Here is a 17,482-nt window from a genome sequence, read left to right on the forward strand (position 1 = left end):
AGCCACAAGCATGACACCCAGAGACAGAGGCATGATGGGACTTGTAGTTTTGCAACAGCTAGAGGTCCGCTAATTCCAGATCCCTGCTCTAGGGAGATCCCACTATAGTAGGAACAGGGCCGTCTTTAAAGCGGAGGTCCACCCTAAAATGGACCTTCCGCTCATCAGATTCCTCCCCCCCTCCGGCGCCACAATTGGCACCTTTCAGGGGGGAGGGGGGTGCAGTTACCTGGATAATCCAGGTAACTGCACCCATTTCCGGGCTAGCTCTCTGCGGAAAGGGGCGTACATTACGCCCCTTTCCGCAAGTGCCCGCCCCCTTCTGCAAGTGCCCCGCTGCCTGCTGGGAAACGCACAGATCCCAGAGGCAGCGGGGACCGTCCTCATTGCGCAGCGCGGCTCGCGCATGCGCAGTAGGGAACCGGGAAATGAAGCCGAAAGGCTCCATTTCCTGATTCCCATACCCAAGATGGCGGCGGCAGCACTCGAGTGTCGATCTAGAGATCGGCTTCGGGTGCCGACATCGCGGGTACGCTGGACAGGTAAGTGTCACTATTTTAAAAGTCAGCAGCTGCAGTATTTGTAGCTGCTGACTTTAAAAAAAAAAAAAAACGTGGAGTCCCGGCGGACTCCCGCTTTAAGGTAGGGCAAAAGGGGCAGCTGCCCTGGGCCCTGTCATTGTTGGGGGCCCAAAGCAGCTGCCTCATACTTGCCAACTATCCCAGTTTAAATTCCCTTGCCCCTTGAAGTTTTAGTCCTGTGCTGTGTCCCGATATCTCAATGTGACGTTCTGGTACTAATGCTGCCCAGCTCTGCCTTATTGTTGTGTACAACTAACTCACCTGTAGACCCTGTGTTTACATGTAAATAACCGGCATTCATATGTAAATAGCAGCATCATTAGTAAGTAAATAGATGCGGCCAGGGGCATTGATATGTAAATAAAGGCGGCATTCATATGTATATCATGCTTCCCTGCAGTGAGGTGATGATGTGCTGTAGCCTCCAGCAACTAATCAGTGAGCCGTAATGTGTGCTGTAACCTCTAGCAACCAGTCAGTAAGCAGTAATTATATGCTGTAACTGCTGAAAACCAATCACAATTTCTGCCTGATCTGATACAGTAAACTCATTTTAAGTCTAGCTGCTATTTATTGTATGTCTCAGAGCAGGTGGAGAGTGAAATTTTTGGGGGGGGGGGGGCAAGAAAATTTTTGCCCCGGGTCCAATCAATATTAAAGATGGCCCTGAGTAGGAATAGCACTAGATGAGGTATAATTTAGAAGATGAGCGGCACGGGTGATACATAAATGATTGATACTACACTTCCTCCATATATACCCAGGATGTGCCAACTTATCGGGCTCCCAATAAAACACTGGAGATAAACATATCAATGCCCCTGGGCACATCTATTTGCTTACTAATGATGCTGCTATTTACATATGAATGCCGGTTATTTACATGTAAACACAGGTCTACAGGTGAGTTACTTGTATACATTACTGCTTACTGACTGGTTGCTAGAGGTTACAGCACACATTGCGGCTCACTGATTGGTTGCTAGAGGTTACAGCACATCATCACCTCACAGCAGGGAAGCATGATATACATAGGAATTCTGCCTTTATTTAGAGGAAAATTAAGAATCACGTTTTAAACCAAGCTGTGACCACAAGGGGCTGGGGGGGGGGGGGGGGGGATGGGATGACAGGGAGGGTTGATGTTGTTATCAGTATGCATAAGCTAGACAGTTGGACTATGTTAGTTCAGGATAGGTTGTTTTTTTTTTTGGTCCATGATTGGCCGGAATGTGGACAGCGTCCCGTTAACATGTCCAATTGTTTTTATGTCATATTTTTAAAACTTAATAAACAGAATAAAAAAAAAAAACAGACACTCACCGGTCCCACGGTCCAGCGATGCGGCCGCACGGAGCCTCGCTCCTCTCTCCCGCCGCCATAGAACCTGCGGGCGCCCCGCCGTGACAGCTTGCGGCTTCACGGCCCGGGCGCACGCTGCGCAATGCGCGAGTTGCGCTGTGCTCTCTGAGTGGACAGGCAATCTTCTGGGACCTGTGACGTGTCCCAGAAGATTTCCGAGAGGGAGGGGCCGCCTAGGGGGAGAGGAGGAGTCACCTAGGCGGCCTGAAGTCGGAAGCAAGAAGTGGGACAGGAAGTCCCACTCAAAACAAGGAACCCACTCCCCCCCCCCCCCCCCAAAAAAAAAAAATTACATGCCCAAAGTGGCATGTAAGGGGGGCGAGGAGTGCTTAAAGCGGAAGTTCCACTTTTGGGTGGAGCTCCGCTTTAAAGAGGAACTGCAGTCTGCTCACATAATTTGTAATTAAAACATCTTTGCCATTCTGAAGCTTCCCTCCAACCACTTTGCATATTATTTTATATATACTGTGACTCTGTACTCGCCAAATATGCTGCAGCAATCTCCCTCCACTGAGCCTGGATGCATCCATTTCAACTGTGGGCAGCTGAAGCTGCTGCCTGTTTACTTCCTGGATTTACACAGACACACACCTCCAGCTCTGCAGCTCTCATTGGCCCTCTTATGACTCATCCTCCCCTCCCTTCCTGGCAAACACTCACCAGAGTGAGAGAGAGAGAGAGAGAGCTGTGCATGACGTCATAAGCCTAGGCTTTTTAGCAGACAAGAAACAGGAAGTGGGCTGTATAAATGTTTGTCAGATCTCCACCCCGACTACCAGACGGCAGGTATGTGAATTCCTGGGGGGCAGCAGGATTTTGCTGAATCTGGATACCAGACTTTGCCAAAAAAAGCTAGACCCCTCTATGAATCCACAAAGGGGGGAGAAAATGAACCCTTTCAATGGGGAGAACAACAAAACAGAGCATTCCAAGACATTAAGGTTTCCCTAATGCAGGGCCCCCGCGCTAGGCCTGCCGGACAGCCAGAAGGTTTTCTACTTGTATGTCAGTGAACAACAAGGAATAGCAGTAGGAGCCTCGACACAATACTTAGGATTGTGATAGCGCCCCCCGTAGCATACCTTTTAAAATAACTGGACACGGTAGCTCAGAGTTGGGCCATCCTGCCTGCGGGCCATCGCAGCAACAGCCCTCCTTGTGGTCGAGTCTGGCAAGTTGTCATTGGGTCAGGAAACTTATGTCCGGGTCCCCCACCAAGTACGAGCATTAATGGATTACAAGGGAAATCACTGGTTCACAAACAGCCGAATGGTTAAAGCGGGAGTCCGCCGGGACTCCGCGTTTTTTTTTTAATTTTTTTAAAGCCAGCAGCTACAAATACTGCAGCTGCTGACTTTTAAAATAGTGATACTTACCTGTCCAGCGCGCCCGCGATGTCGGCACCCGAAGCCGATCTCTAGATCGTCTCTTGGGTGCTGCCGCCGCCATCTTGGGTATGGGAATCGGGAAATGGAGCCTTTCGGCTTCATTTCCCGGTTCCCTACTGCACATGCGCGAGTCGCGCTGCGCAATGAGGATGGACCCGCTGCCTCTGGGATCTGTGTGTTTCCCAGCAGACAGCGGGGGACTTTCGGAAAGGGGCGTAATCTACGCCCCTTTCCGCATTGAGCTATCCAGGAAGTGGGTGCAGATACCTGTATTGTACAGGTACCTGCACCCCCCTCCCCCCTGAAAGGTGCCAATTGTGGCGCCGGAGGGGAGGAGGATTCCAATGAGCGGAAGGTCCACTTTAGGGTGGACCTCGGCTTTAAATACCAAGCTATGCTGTGTGAAAATCCTCAAATACACTTAGAGACTGTTAACACCTTGAACCCAGCCACTCTGCTCCCCACCTCACAAGAACCCCTAATACATGACTGTCTCCAGGTAATGGATGCTGAATGGGATCCGATTTTATATTCACCTGCCCAGCTACCGCAGGGCCGGATTAAGAGCATCATGTGCTTGGTGCTGAGGATTTTGGTGGACCTTTTACTGGTCATCCTTCTGCTTTCCAGGAGCCTGTGCTGGCGTGCGCCCAAACCCAAAAGTGTTGAGAGGTCCTTACACTGTTCTGCTATCTACCCCAACAGCCATTAAGGTGGCCGAGGTGACACCCTGGATACACCATTCTAGGGTAAAAGGAGCTGCTGACCTCACAGACTCCTGGCACAGTACAGTAGATCCCCAAGACCCTTTGAGACTGAGATTGACCTCAGAAATCAGAAGGAATAGCTACAGCCCTGTTTTCAGCACATCATTGGGAACTGCTGAATCTACACATGGCAAGAAAAATAGGCAGGCTGCAGCCCTGCGGCCAGCACACCACTGGAAGCTGCTGGCTCAATGCACGGTGGAAGATAAAGGACATCTACTAAGCTCTGCTCCAACCACAGCCCGGACGCTGGTTGGTCTACGCATAAGCTGAAGCTTGAGGATTTTCATCGGTGTAATGCTTACTAAAAATTTTATAATGAGACTGTTGATAGCCATAGCAGTGATACTAACCGGGCTAAAAAGGGGGGGGGGGGAGTAACTCATGTGACCCTTGCATGAAAACCACCAGAGTGGGATCCATAACAACCAAGATGTTGCTGTGGCACTCTCACTATCAATGTGTTACCGGTCTGAAAATATAAATTAAGAGAGCCGATGATTGTAGACGCGATGAGGTAATGTGATCAGCACGGCGGGGACTGCAAAGAATTACACAAACAGTATCAGATATGACCACTCATCTTTATGGCTTGAAGTCGTTTTCACTTTTACATAATAATACATATATTACATTTTTATAGTCACATGTTCATAACTGTTAACAATATATATTAATAATAATAATACATATTGTAGTGCCTCAGTGCAGTTTTACTGCAATATATTGTAGTGCCTCAGTGCAGTTTTACTGCAGTATATTGTAGTGCCTCAGTGTAGTTTTACTGCAGTATATTGTAGTACCTCAGTGTATGCAGTTTTACTGCAGTATATTGTAGTGCCTCAGTGTATGCAGTTTTACTGCAGTATATTGTAGTGCCTCAGTGCAGTTTAACTGCAGTATATTGTAGTGCCTCAGTGCAGTTTTACTGCAGTATATTGTAGAGCCTCAGTATATGCAGTTTTACTGCAGTATATTGTAGTGCCTCAGTGTAGTTTTACTGCAGTATATTGTAGTGCTTCAGTGTAGTTTTAGTGCAGTATATTGTAGTGCCTCAGTGTATGTAGTTTTACTGCAGTATATTGTAGTGCCTCAGTGCAGTTTAACTGCAGTATATTGTAGTGCCTCAGTGCAGTTTTACTGCAGTATATTGTAGTGTCTCAGTGCAGTTTTACTGCAGTATATTGTAGTGCCTCAGTGCAGTTTTACTGCAGTATATTGTAGTGCTTCAGTGTAGTTTTACTGCAGTATATTGTAGTGCCTCAATGTAGTTTTACTGCAGTATATTGTAGTGCCTCAGTGTAGTTTTACTGCAGTATATTGTAGGGCTTCAGTGTAGTTTTACAGCAGTATATTGTACTGCCTTAGTGCAGTTTTACTGCAGTATATTGTAGTGCTTCAGTGTAGTTTTACTGCAGTATATTATAGTGCCTCAGCAGGGCAGGACTTAGGGTGGTGGGGGCCCCTGGGCTTGAGTCACTTTCGGGCCCTACCTTCTATACATTATCGGATTTATCGGCGTATAACATGCACCTGAAGTTTAGGATGGGATTTTAAGGAAAAAAACGTTTAGGAGGGAAGTTTAAGGAAAAAAACTTACATTTAAATGCCCATCAATGCAGCCTTATCAGTGTCCATCAGCAGCCTTGCCCATCCATCTGCAGCCTTGTCTAGTGTCATTTGCAGCCTTGTCAGTGCAGTCTTCAAGTTTAAAAATGGTGCATCTCTGTGGCTCTCGGGTCCTCGTGGTTGGCTCTCGGGTCCTGTCGCAGTCCCCGAGTGAAGCAGAGAGTATCTGAGTGTACTCGGCTTGGCTCACGTTCACGCCCAGTCCCTGTGTTATGTCCATCATAGGGCGGGACTGTGGCTGTGAGCGGAGCACCCGGCTATGTATCTCAGCGGGGCCCCCTATTTGGTGGGGCCCATGGGCTTGAGCCCAGTCAAGCCCAATGGTAAGTCCTGCCCTGTGCCTCAGTGTATGCAGTTTTACTGCAGTATATTGTAGTGCCTCAGTGCAGTTTTACTGCAGTATATTGTAGTGCCTCAGTGTATGCAGTTTTACTGCAGTATATTGTAGTGCCTCAGTGCAGTTTTACTGCAGTATATTGTAGTGCCTCAGTGTCTGTAGTTTTATTGCAGTATATTGTAGTGCCTCAGTGTAGTTACACACTAACACTACACTACACTACACTACACTCACACTACACTCACAGTACACTGACACGCTACACTCACACTAACTCTTGCTAAAAATGTATTGTTACTCAGCCTTGCTCTATCTTCAATTTCACACTGCTAAAGGATCAGTGGTAAGGAGCCTTTTATATTGTGGGGTGGGACTATGAGCACTGAGCCACGACTGGGCAAAGTTATCATCACGTCGTCCAATTAAGGCTCTCACAGTGCTCTGTGGCCTGATTGGGCAAAGCCTTGACTGGTGGTCAGGCACGTTGCTTCAGCCAATCAGGGCTGTTACAATGCACTGTGCAGTGGGACGCTCGGTGGAAGACCATCTCGCCGAGTGCCCGATACATGCCAATTATTTAAAGGGTTCCTCTGGGGTAAAAAGATTAAGAGAGCCTGCAATAGGCTAATGCGGTGTTGGCACCACTATGGTGGGGGGTTAATGTTTAGAAATTACTAAATAATTGCTCTTGGCTGTTAACAAAATACACAATTCCACATGAAAAGCACATAGTCTACCTGGCACAGGTCCAAAAACCCTACACTGCCCGACACACCACTTATGTTTCTTCACTGATAATCTTTTGTTGCCGGCTCCGCCCTCGTGTATTCTTCTCACGCTGGTCTTCTTAGTATGACCAACTGTTCTACCCACCAAAATCCACGGATACAGGAAAGTGGAAGATAACGGTCAGAAACCTGAAGCTGCATTCGCCGCTATTTGCCCCAATGTTCCTCCTGAAGGGTGCAAATTCATCCCTCGCAATGTCCTCAGGTAGAAAAGGTAAAATGGCGAATGTCGCCTCCTTCATCAGAGAACAATTCAACATTGTTGAGAACTCCATTCTCGTGGTGGTTCTTGTCGGGTTGGAGAAAATCATGGACCTGGAATTTCAATGCCCCGCTGACAAACCCCTGGCGATCGTCTACAGCCTGGCGTTTTTAAGCATACCAACTGCCATCGTCTTAGTTGTGGCGTGCTACATAAGCAGGAGAGGGAACAGCGCAGGAATCGAAGGCGGCACCGAGGAGGGCTGTGTAGAGTCTATGGAAATGTCGGAATCAAAGACCGAAACCAAGAACCCAAAGTGCGGGTGCTGCTGTGCCAATATAAAGAGTCGCTTTTTTGAAATGAAGGTTGTGGCGGTTTGGCTACTGATTGTAATCACAGACGGACGATACGGAGATTGTTTGGTGACATCTTTGGATGAATTAAAAGAAGTGAAAAATTCAAATATCACTCATAGAATATCTCTGCTGAGCTGGACAGAAGTACGAAATGATTACCTAACGCATTTGTTCCAGGTAAAGACGCTTTTCATCTCTGAGAATATTGAGGCCATCACAGCAGTCTCTGTAGCAGAAGAGCTTACACTCTATTGTCCCCTCACAGTCACACACTATTATTATACATTTATATAGCTCTGACATATATCGCAACACTGTACAGAGAACCTGAGCCAATCACATCAGTCTCTGTACCAGAGGAGCTTACACTCTAATGTCCCCTCCCCCAACAGTCACATCAGTCTCTGTACCAGAGGAGCTTACACTCTAATGTCCCCTCCCCCCACAGTCACATCAGTCTCTGTAGTAGAAGAGCTTACACTCTATTGTCCCTCCCCCACAGTCACATCAGTCTCTGTACCAGAGGAGCTTACACTCTAATGTCCCCTCCCCCACAGTCAGATCAGTCTCTGTACCAGAGGAGCTTACACTCTAATGTCCCCTCCCCCACAGTCACATCAGTCTCTGTAGTAGAAGAGCCTTACACTCTATTGTCCCCTCCCCCACAGTCACATCAGTCTCTGTACCAGAGGAGCTTACACTCTAATGTCCCCTCCCCCCACAGTCACATCAGTCTCTGTACCAGAGGAGCTTACACTCTAATGTCCCCTCCCCCACAGTCACATCAGTCTCTGTAGTAGAAGAGCTTACACTCTATTGTCCCTCCCCCACAGTCACATCAGTCTCTGTACCAGAGGAGCTTACACTCTAATGTCCCCTCCCCCCACAGTCACATCAGTCTCTGTACCAGAGGAGCTTACACTCTAATGTCCCCTCCCCCACAGTCACATCAGTCACTGTAGTAGAAGAGCTTACACTCTATTGTCCCCTCCCCCACAGTCACATCAGTCTCTGTACAGAGGAGCTACACTCTAATGTCCCCTCCCCCCACAGTCACATCAGTCTCTGTAGTAGAAAGCTTACACTCTAATGTCCTCTCCCCCACAGTCGCATCAGGCTCTGTACAGAGGAGCTTACACTCTAATGTCCCCTCCCCCCCAGTCACATCAGTCTCTGTAGCAGAAGAGCTTACACTCTAATGTCCCCTCCCCCACAGTCACATCAGTCTCTGGTACAGAGGAGCTTACACTCTAAGTCCCTCCCCCACAGTCACATCAGTCTCTGTAGCAGAAGAGCTTACACTGTAACGTCCCCTCCCCCCACAGTCACATCAGTCTCTGTACCAGAGGAGCTTACACTCTAATGTCCCCTCCCCCCACAGTCACATCAGTCTCTGTAGCAGAAGAGCTTACACTCTAATGTCCCTCCCCCACAGTCACATCAGTCTCTGTAGCAGAAGAGCTTACACTGTAATGTCCCCTCCCCCACAGTCACATCAGTCTCTGTACCAGAGGAGCTTACACTCTAAATGTCCCCTTCCCCCCCACAGTCACATCAGTCTCTGTAGCAGAAGAGCTTACACTCTAATGTCCCCTCCCCCACAGTCACATCAGTCTCTGTACAGAGGAGCTTACACTCTAATGTCCCCCCCCCACAGTCACATCAGTCTCTGTAGCAGAAGAGCTTACACTGTAATGTCCCCTCCCCCACAGTCACATCAGTCTCTGTACCAGAGGAGCTTACACTCTAATGTCCCCTCCCCCACAGTCACATCAGTCTCTGTACCAGAGGAGCTTACACTCTAATGTCCCCTCCCCCACAGCCACATCAGTCTCTGTAGCAGAAGAGCTTGCACTCTATTGTTCCCTCCCCCCCACAGTCACACACTATTATTATTATACATGGATATAGCTCTGGTATATACCGTAGAACTGTGCAGAGATCACTGTGCCAGTCACACCGGTCTCTGTACCAGAGGAGCTTACACTCTAATGCCCCCCCCCCCCCCCCCCATCACACACTATTATTATTAATATACATTTATTTAGCTCTCACATATACTGTAGTGCTGTACAGAGGACACTTAGCCGATCACATCAGTCTCTGTACCAGAGGAGCTTACACTCTAATGTTCCAACTATATCATAGACTATAATGGAAGGTTCAATCATTTTTAGGGCCTATTCACAACACAACACGTTGCACGCGCTTCCATAGTACATCGTAGACTATAATGGAAAGTGAAAGTGAAAACTTTTTTTTTTGCTGGGGAGGGTCTATTGTTGCTAGGGGATCTACTGTTTCAGGGGGGGGTAGGGTTTATGTTGCTGAGGGGACATCTATTGCTGCTTGGGAGATCTTATGTTGCTGGGGGAAACTATTTTTGTTGAGGCGATCTATTGGAGGAGTGTATTGTTATTGGAGGGGATCAGTTGTTGCTGGGGGGGGGGGGGGGGTCCTTGTTGCTGAGGGGATCTCTTGTTGCAGGGGAGATCTACTACTGGTTATGTTGTTTGGGGGGTCTATTGGCATTGGGAGGATCTATTGTTGCAGGGGAGATCTACAACTGGTTATGTTGTTTGGGGGGGGGGGGGGTCTATTGACATTGGGAGGATCTATTGTTGCAGGGGAGATCTACAACTGGTTATGTTGTTTAGGGGGGGGGGGGTCTATTGACATTGGGGAGGATCTATTGTTGCAGGGGAGATCTACTACTGCTTATGTTGTTTAGGGGGGGGGGGGGCTATTGACATTGGGAGGATCTATTGTTGCAGGGGAGATCTACTACTGGTTATGTTGTTTGGGGGGTCTATTGGCATTGGAGGATCTATTGTTGCAGGGGAGATCTACAACTGGTTATGTTGTTTGGGGGGCTCTATTGGCATTGGAAGGATCTATTGTTGCAGGGGAGATCTACTACTGCTTATGTTGTTTAGGGGGGGGGGGGGTCTATTGACATTGGGAGGATCTATTGTTGCAGGGAGATCTACTACTGGTTATGTTGTTGGGGGGGTCTATTGGCATTGGGAGGATCTATTGTTGCAGGGGAGATCTACTACTGGTTATGTTGTTTAGGGGGGGGGGTCTATTGACATTGGGAGGATCTATTGTTGCAGGGGAGATCTACTACTGCTTATGTTGTTTAGGGGGGGGGGCCTATTGACATTGGGAGGATCTATTGTTGCAGGGGAGATCTACTACTGGTTATGTTGTTTGGGGGGTCTATTGGCATTGGGAGGATCTATTGTTGCAGGGGAGATCTACAACTGGTTATGTTGTTTGGGGGGCTCTATTGGCATTGGAAGGATCTATTGTTGCAGGGGAGATCTACTACTGCTTATGTTGTTTAGGGGGGGGGGGTCTATTGACATTGGGAGGATCTATTGTTGCAGGGGAGATCTACTACTGGTTATGTTGTTGGGGGGGTCTATTGGCATTGGGAGGATCTATTGTTGCAGGGGAGATCTACTGCTGGTTATGTTGTTTAGGGGGGGGGGGGTCTATTGACATTGGGAGGATCTATTGTTGCAGGGGAGATCTACTACTGGTTATGTTGTTTAGGTGGGAGGGGCCTATTGACATTGGGAGGATCTATTGTTGCAGGGGAGATCTACTACTGCTTATGTTGTTGGGGGGGGGGGGGGCGGTCTATTGGCATTGGGAGGATCTATTGTTGCAGGGGAGATCTACTACTGGTTATGTTGTTTGGGGGGGTCTATTGGCATTGGGAGGATCTATTGTTGCAGGGGAGATCTACTACTGGTTATGTTGTTTAGGTGGGAGGGGCCTATTGACATTGGGAGGATCTATTGTTGCAGGGGAGATCTACTACTGCTTATGTTGTTGGGGGGGGGGGCGGTCTATTGGCATTGGGAGGATCTATTGTTGCAGGGGAGATCTACTACTGGTTATGTTGTTTGGGGGGGGTCTATTGGCATTGGGAGGATCTATTGTTGCAGGGGAGATCTACTACTGGTTATGTTGTTTAGGTGGGAGGGGCCTATTGACATTGGGAGGATCTATTGTTGCAGGGGAGATCTACTACTGCTTATGTTGTTGGGGGGGGGGGGGGCGGTCTATGGGCATTGGGAGGATCTATTGTTGCAGGGGAGATCTACTACTGGTTATGTTGTTTGGGGGGGGTCTATTGGCATTGGGAGGATCTATTGTTGCAGGGGAGATCTACTACTGGTTATGTTGTTTGGGGGGGGGTCTATTGGCATTGGGAGGATCTATTGTTGCTGGGGAATATATTGTTGACATCTGCAGGGGAATTATTTTACCGCCTTCCCTGTTATCATTAACACTGAAAGTCTCTGCAATCCGCCATGTTTAGAAGAGGCTCCGGATCATTGTCCTGGCTGCTCGGTTTATAGAAGTTGGGATGTGGGAAGGACTTTAAAGTGGTAGCAAACCGCTGGGTGCTTTTTTTTTTCCTAAACCTAAGAGGCAATGTCATAATGTGCTAGTATGCACCACATACTAGCACTTTATGTGAAACTTACCTGAAAACAAAGCCTTCCAATGGCGCTCCGTCACCGCTGAAGGTGCTTCCATCTTCACCTCCTTCCAGGTTCGCAAACTCCGGGTTGTGTGAGCAGCGGGAGCTGCCATGGCGCCATCCATGCGCGCAGGAGACGTTTACAGCGCAGGACTCCTTCAGGGCGCATGCGCTGGTGCAGGTACAGTAAATACCCCCTAAACTGTGCACGTTTAAGAGACATTTACAGTAGCTATAAGTAGAGGTCGGCCGATATTTGTCATTTTTTAATTAATCGGCATCGGCCGATTGTGCTGATTAAAAAGCCGATTACGTGTTCAGCGCGACTTGCAAAAGACTTCTGTAAGACCCCTTTCACACGGGGGGCGTTTTTCAGGCGCTTTAACGTTAAAAAAATCGCCTGTAAAGAGCTTGAAAGAAGCCCGCATCTGCAGTCCCAATGTGAAAGCCCCGAGTGCTTTAAGAACCCTTTCACAATGTCAGCACCCGAAAAACGCTCGTAAAGCGCCGCTTAAACTAGCAGCGCTTTACCAGCGTTTTTCGAGCATTATTGGGGCGCTTTTAACCCCTGCTAGTGGCCAAATAAAGGGTTAAAAGTGCCCACAAAACGCTGCTGCCAATAGCGTTTTTCAGGCGTTTTTCAGGCGCTTCCCATTGATTTCAATGGAAGGGGCGTTTTAGGAGCGTTGTATTCACCGCTCCAAAAGCGCTGCAAAGAAGCTGCTTGCAGGACTTTTTTGACGCTCTGCCAGCGCAGCGCCTCAGTGTGAAAGCACTCGGGCTTTTACATTGGGATTGCAGTTGCAGCTTCTTTCAAGCGCTTTTACAAGCGCTTTTTTTAACGCTTAGACCCCATTCACACCTGAGCGTTTTGTACCTTGACGCCTGAAGCTACAAACGCTGGAGGGGAAAAAATCCATTATTCTCAATGGAGGTGGTTCACATCTCCACTCCATCCAAGTCGCCTGAAGCCCTACGCCTGAAGCGCAAACAAGTTCCGGACCCTTTTTTGTCGCGCGAATCGGGCTGATTTGGGCGTTTTTCTTCTTTTAACATTGGCGACCTTTTGCCCTGCACAAATTCGCGGCAAAACGCGGTAAAAAACGCCGCGAATCGCGGTAAAAAACGCCGCGAATCGCGGTAAAAAACGCCGCAAATCGCGGTAAAAAACGCCGCAAATCGCGGTAAAAAACGCCGCAAAAAACGCTTGAAAACGCTATGCTCAGGTGTGAATGCAGCCTAAAGCACCTGAAAAACGCACAAAAAACGCCCCAGTGTGAAAGGGGTCTAAGCGGCGCTTTACGAGCGTTTTTTTTCGGGCGCTGACATTGTGAAAGGGCTCTTACAGCACTTGGGCTTTCACATTGGGACTGCAGATGAGGCTTCTTTCAAGCGCTTTACAGGCGCTTTTTTAACGCAAAAAGGGCTTGAAAAACGCCTGAAAAACACCCCATGAAGTATGAAAGGGGTCTACCAGCGTTTTTCGAGCGTTATTGGGGTGCTTTTAACCCTGCTAGTGGCCCAAATAAAGGGTTAAAAGCGCCCACAAAAAAACGCTGCTGCCAATAGCGTTTTTCAGGCGTTTTTCAGGCGCTTCTCATTGATTTCAATGGGAAGGAGCACTTTAGGAGCGTTGTATTCACCGCTCCAAAAGCGCTGCAAAGAAGCTGCTTGCAGGACTTTTTTTGACGCCCTGCCGGCGCAGCGCCTCAGTGTAAAAGCACTCGGGGCTTTTACATTGGGATTGCAGTTGCGGCTTCTTTCAGGCGCTTTTTTTAACGCTAAAGCGCATAAAAAACACCTGAAAAATGCCCCAGTGTGAAAGGGGTCTAATAGAAGTCAATGTAAATTGCCTGAAGACATCAGTGAAGGACTTTCCTCCTCTCTGGGCTGCGAAGAAAAGAACAAAGTGAATACAATGTTTCTCCTTCAATGGGCTGAACTCCCTGTGTAGAAGTTCTCAGTTTAACCATTTAAAGAACTAAATCTTTTCTGACACTTGTTGCTTACAAGTAAAAATCCTGTATTTTCTGCCAGAAAATCACTCAGAAGCCCCAAAAATTATATATATATTTTTTTTTAGCAGAGACCCTAGGGAATAAAATAGCGGTTGTTGCAATATTTTATGTGACGAGGTATTTGCGCAGAGGTCTTTCAAACGCAAATTAGCCCTTTTTTTTTTTCGTCCAAAAGTTTTGAGTACCTGTCTTTGTGTATTTAATAAATAGTTTATTTTTTATTTTTTTTAATCTAAATTATACATACAAGTGAACTGATTGGAGGTTTGTTTTGTTTAACCACTTAAATCGGAGGTCCACCCTAAAGTGGAGCTTCCGCTCATTGGAATCCTCCCCCACCCCCTCCGGCTCCACAATTGGCACCTTTCAGGGGGGAGGGGGGTGCAGGTAGCTGTACAGTACAGGTATCTGCACCCACTTCCGGCATAGATTCTGCAGAAGGTACGCCCCCTTTCCGAAGGTCCCCCGCTGCCTGCTGGGAAACACACGGATCCCAGAGGCAGCGGGGACCGTCCTTATTGCGCAGCGCGACTCGCGCATGCGCAGTAGAGAACCGGGAAATGAAGCCGAAAGGCTCCACTTCCTGATTCCCATACCCAAGATGGCGGCGGTAGCACCCGAGAGACGATCGAGAGATTCGGGTGCCGACATCGCGGGCGCGCTGGGCGGGTAAGTGTCATTATTTTAAAAGTCAGCAGCTGCAGTATTTGTAGCTGCTGGCTTTTAAAAAAAAAAAAAAAACGGCGGACTCCCGCTTTAAGGACCGGGCCTCTTTTTCAGATTTGGTGTTTACAAGTTTAAAACAGTTTTTTTTTTTTGCTAGAAAATTACTTAGAACCCCCCAAACATTTTATATTGTTTTTTTTTTCTAACACCCTAGAGAACAAAATGGCGGTCATTGAAATACTTTTTTTCACACCGTATTTGCGCAGCGGTCTTACAAACGCACTTTTTTGTGGAAAAAATTCACTTTTTTGAATAAAAAAATAAGACAGCATTAAAATTAGCCCAATTTTTTTTTATATTGTGAAAGATAATGTTACGCCGAGTAAATTGATACCCAACATGTCACGCTTCAAAATTGCGCCCCCCGCTCGTGGAATGGCTTCAAACTTTTAGCCTCAAAAATCTCCATAAGCGACATTAAAAAATTCTAGAGGTTGCATTTTTTTTTGTGTTACAGAGGAGATCTAGGTCTAGAATTATTGCTCTCGCTCTACCGATCATGGCGATACCTCACATGTGTGGTTTGGCCACCATTTTCATATGCGGGCGCTGCTCATGTATGCGCTCGCTTCTGTGTGCAAGTTCGTCGTGACGGGGTGTTTTTAACTTTTTCATATATCGGCCATCGGCCGCCGCGATTTCTAAATATCGGCATCGGCCAGAGAAAAACCCATATCGGTCGACCTCTAGCTATAAGTAAGTCTTATTATAGGCCTGCCTATAGGTAAAACTCATGCATGGGAGTTTACTCCAATTTGAACCCTCGGCCAATACCCCATAAAGGTGTCGCCTCATCTGCTGTAGTGGTGGGGGGGGAGGGGGGGATTTTGTGCCTTCTCAAATGGCCATAGGCTTAATGGGCCAGGTAGTTACAAGGACTAAGGTGGTTTAATATGTCCAACATCCCAATTACAGCCAGGGCTGGACTGGGACAGAAATTTGGCCCTGGACTTCATCCAGACCGGCCCACTTACATTTCAAGTGTCCCATCAGCAGCCCCCTTACATCAGAGTGTCCCATCAGCACCCCCTTACATCAGAGTGTCCCATCAGCAGCCCCCTTACATCAGAGTGTCCCATCAGCAGCCCCCTTACATCAGAGTGTCCCATCACCAGCCCCCTTACATCAGAGTGTCCCATCAGCAGCCCCCTTACATCAGAGTGTCCCATCAGCACCCCCTTACATCAGAGTGTCCCATCAGCAGCCCCCTTACATCAGAGTGTCCCATCACCAGCCCCCTTACATCAGAGTGTCCCATCAGCAGCCCCCTTACATCAGAGTGTCCCATCAGCACCCCCTTACATCAGAGTGTCCCATCAGCACCCCCTTACATCAGAGTGTCCCATCAGCACCCCCTTACATCAGAGTGTCCCATCAGCACCCCCTTACATCAGAGTGTCCCATCAGCAGCCCCCTTACATCAGAGTGTCCCATCAGCACCCCCTTACATCAGAGTGTCCCATCAGCAGCCCCTTACATCAGAGTGTCCCATCAGCACCCCCTTACATCAGAGTGTCCCATCAGCACCCCCTTACATCAGAGTGTCCCATCAGCAGCCCCCTTACATCAGAGTGTCCCATCAGCACCCCCTTACATCAGAGTGTCCCATCAGCACCCCCTTACATCAGAGTGTCCCATCAGCACCCCCTTACATCAGAGTGTCCCATCAGCAGCCCCCTTACATCAGAGTGTCCCATCAGCACCCCCCTTACATCAGAGTGTCCCATCAGCACCCCCCTTACATCAGAGTGTCCCATCAGCACCCCCTTACATCAGAGTGTCCCATCAGCAGCCCCCTTACATCAGAGCGTCCCATCAGCAGCCCCCTTACATCAGAGTATCCCATCAGCAGCCCCTTTACATCAGAGTGGCCCACTGAGCCATCGGCCCACCGGGAAACTCCCGGTAGTCCCGATGGCCAGTAAATGCCTGATTACAGCGTCTTCCCAACCCTCTAGGAACCGAAGACGTGAATTGAAGAGCCACAAAAACATCTCCAGACTGAAAGGTGCACTGATGTCCAAAACTTCTCTCTCCTTGCAGATTGTCGGCCTTGTATTGATTCTGCTGGCGATCATCGTGGTCTGTTCCTGCGAATCGAGGATCTACACCACTCTCCCATCACTTGGGCGCAAATCTGAAACCCAATCAGAATCAGAGAGGCGTAGGAGGAAAAATGAAGACAATGTGCTCCAGATCACCGAGAACACCCCACAGGAACAAGCAGGGGCGGACTGACGGCTCACGGGGGCCCCACCGGGGCAAAAAGGAGATCATGGGGCCCCACCTAGGGTCGCCACCTTTTCTTCAAGTCAAATCCAAACACTTTAGCAACGCACAGCAATCTTTTTTTATAGTATAAACTATACATGTATTTTGCAATTAAATAACATTTCTAATCAAATGAAGTTAATCACAAGAGTTTCCCCTTTACATCAGAGTCCACAGAGTTCCCCCTTTACATCAGAGTCCACAGAGTTCCCCTTTACATCAGAGTCCACAGAGTTCCCCTTTACATCAAAGTCCAGAGAGTTCCCCCTTTAAATCAGAGTCCACAGAGTTCCCCCTTTACATCAGAGTTCCTCTTTACATCAGAGTCCACAGAGTTCCCCTTTACATCAGAGTTCCTCTTTACATCAGAGTCCACAGAGTCCCCCCCTTTAAATCAGAGTCCACAGAGTTCCCCTTTACATCAGAGTTCCTCTTTACATCAGAGTCCACAGAGTTCCCCCTTTAAATCAGAGTCCACAGAGTTCCCTTTTACATCAGAGTCCACAGAGTTCCCCTTTACATCAGAGTTCCTCTTTACATCAGAGTCCACAGAGTC

The 17,482-nt window shown here is 48.2% G+C and overlaps 1 protein-coding gene and 1 long non-coding RNA gene across 2 annotated transcripts in view; one reads left to right on the forward strand and one right to left on the reverse strand.

Moving 5' to 3' along the window:
- LOC143957992 (uncharacterized) overlaps positions 1 to 6,290 on the reverse strand; it is a 43,835-nt gene extending 37,545 nt beyond the window's left edge. Inside the window, exon 1 of the long non-coding RNA XR_013270074.1 lies at positions 5,699 to 6,290. This is a non-coding gene — a long non-coding RNA (uncharacterized LOC143957992). The remainder of the gene's footprint in view (positions 1 to 5,698) is intronic.
- A 614-nt stretch (positions 6,291 to 6,904) lies between these two features.
- Positions 6,905 to 17,063, forward strand: LOC143957994 (uncharacterized). The gene is made up of 2 exons (XM_077467435.1): positions 6,905 to 7,587; positions 16,699 to 17,063. The coding sequence occupies exons 1-2, from the start codon at positions 7,012 to 7,014 to the stop codon at positions 16,891 to 16,893; spliced, it is 771 nt and encodes a 256-aa protein (XP_077323561.1). The 5' UTR covers positions 6,905 to 7,011; the 3' UTR covers positions 16,894 to 17,063.
- Positions 17,064 to 17,482: the final 419 nt, after the last annotated feature.

This window comes from Lithobates pipiens, unplaced genomic scaffold (assembly GCF_037356315.1).
Source record: "Lithobates pipiens isolate NorthernLeopardFrog02 unplaced genomic scaffold, aLitPip1_a1.2 Scaffold_56, whole genome shotgun sequence".
Classification (NCBI taxonomy): Eukaryota; Metazoa; Chordata; class Amphibia; order Anura; family Ranidae; genus Lithobates; species Lithobates pipiens.

Coding starts and splice junctions, on each gene's coding strand:
- LOC143957994 (XM_077467435.1), top strand. CDS start 7,012: ATGTTCCTCCTGAAGGGTGCAAATTCATCCCTCGCAATGTCCTCAGGT. Junction 7,588..16,698: donor ACCTAACGCATTTGTTCCAG/GTAAAGACGCTT, acceptor CTCTCCTTGCAG/ATTGTCGGCCTTGTATTGAT.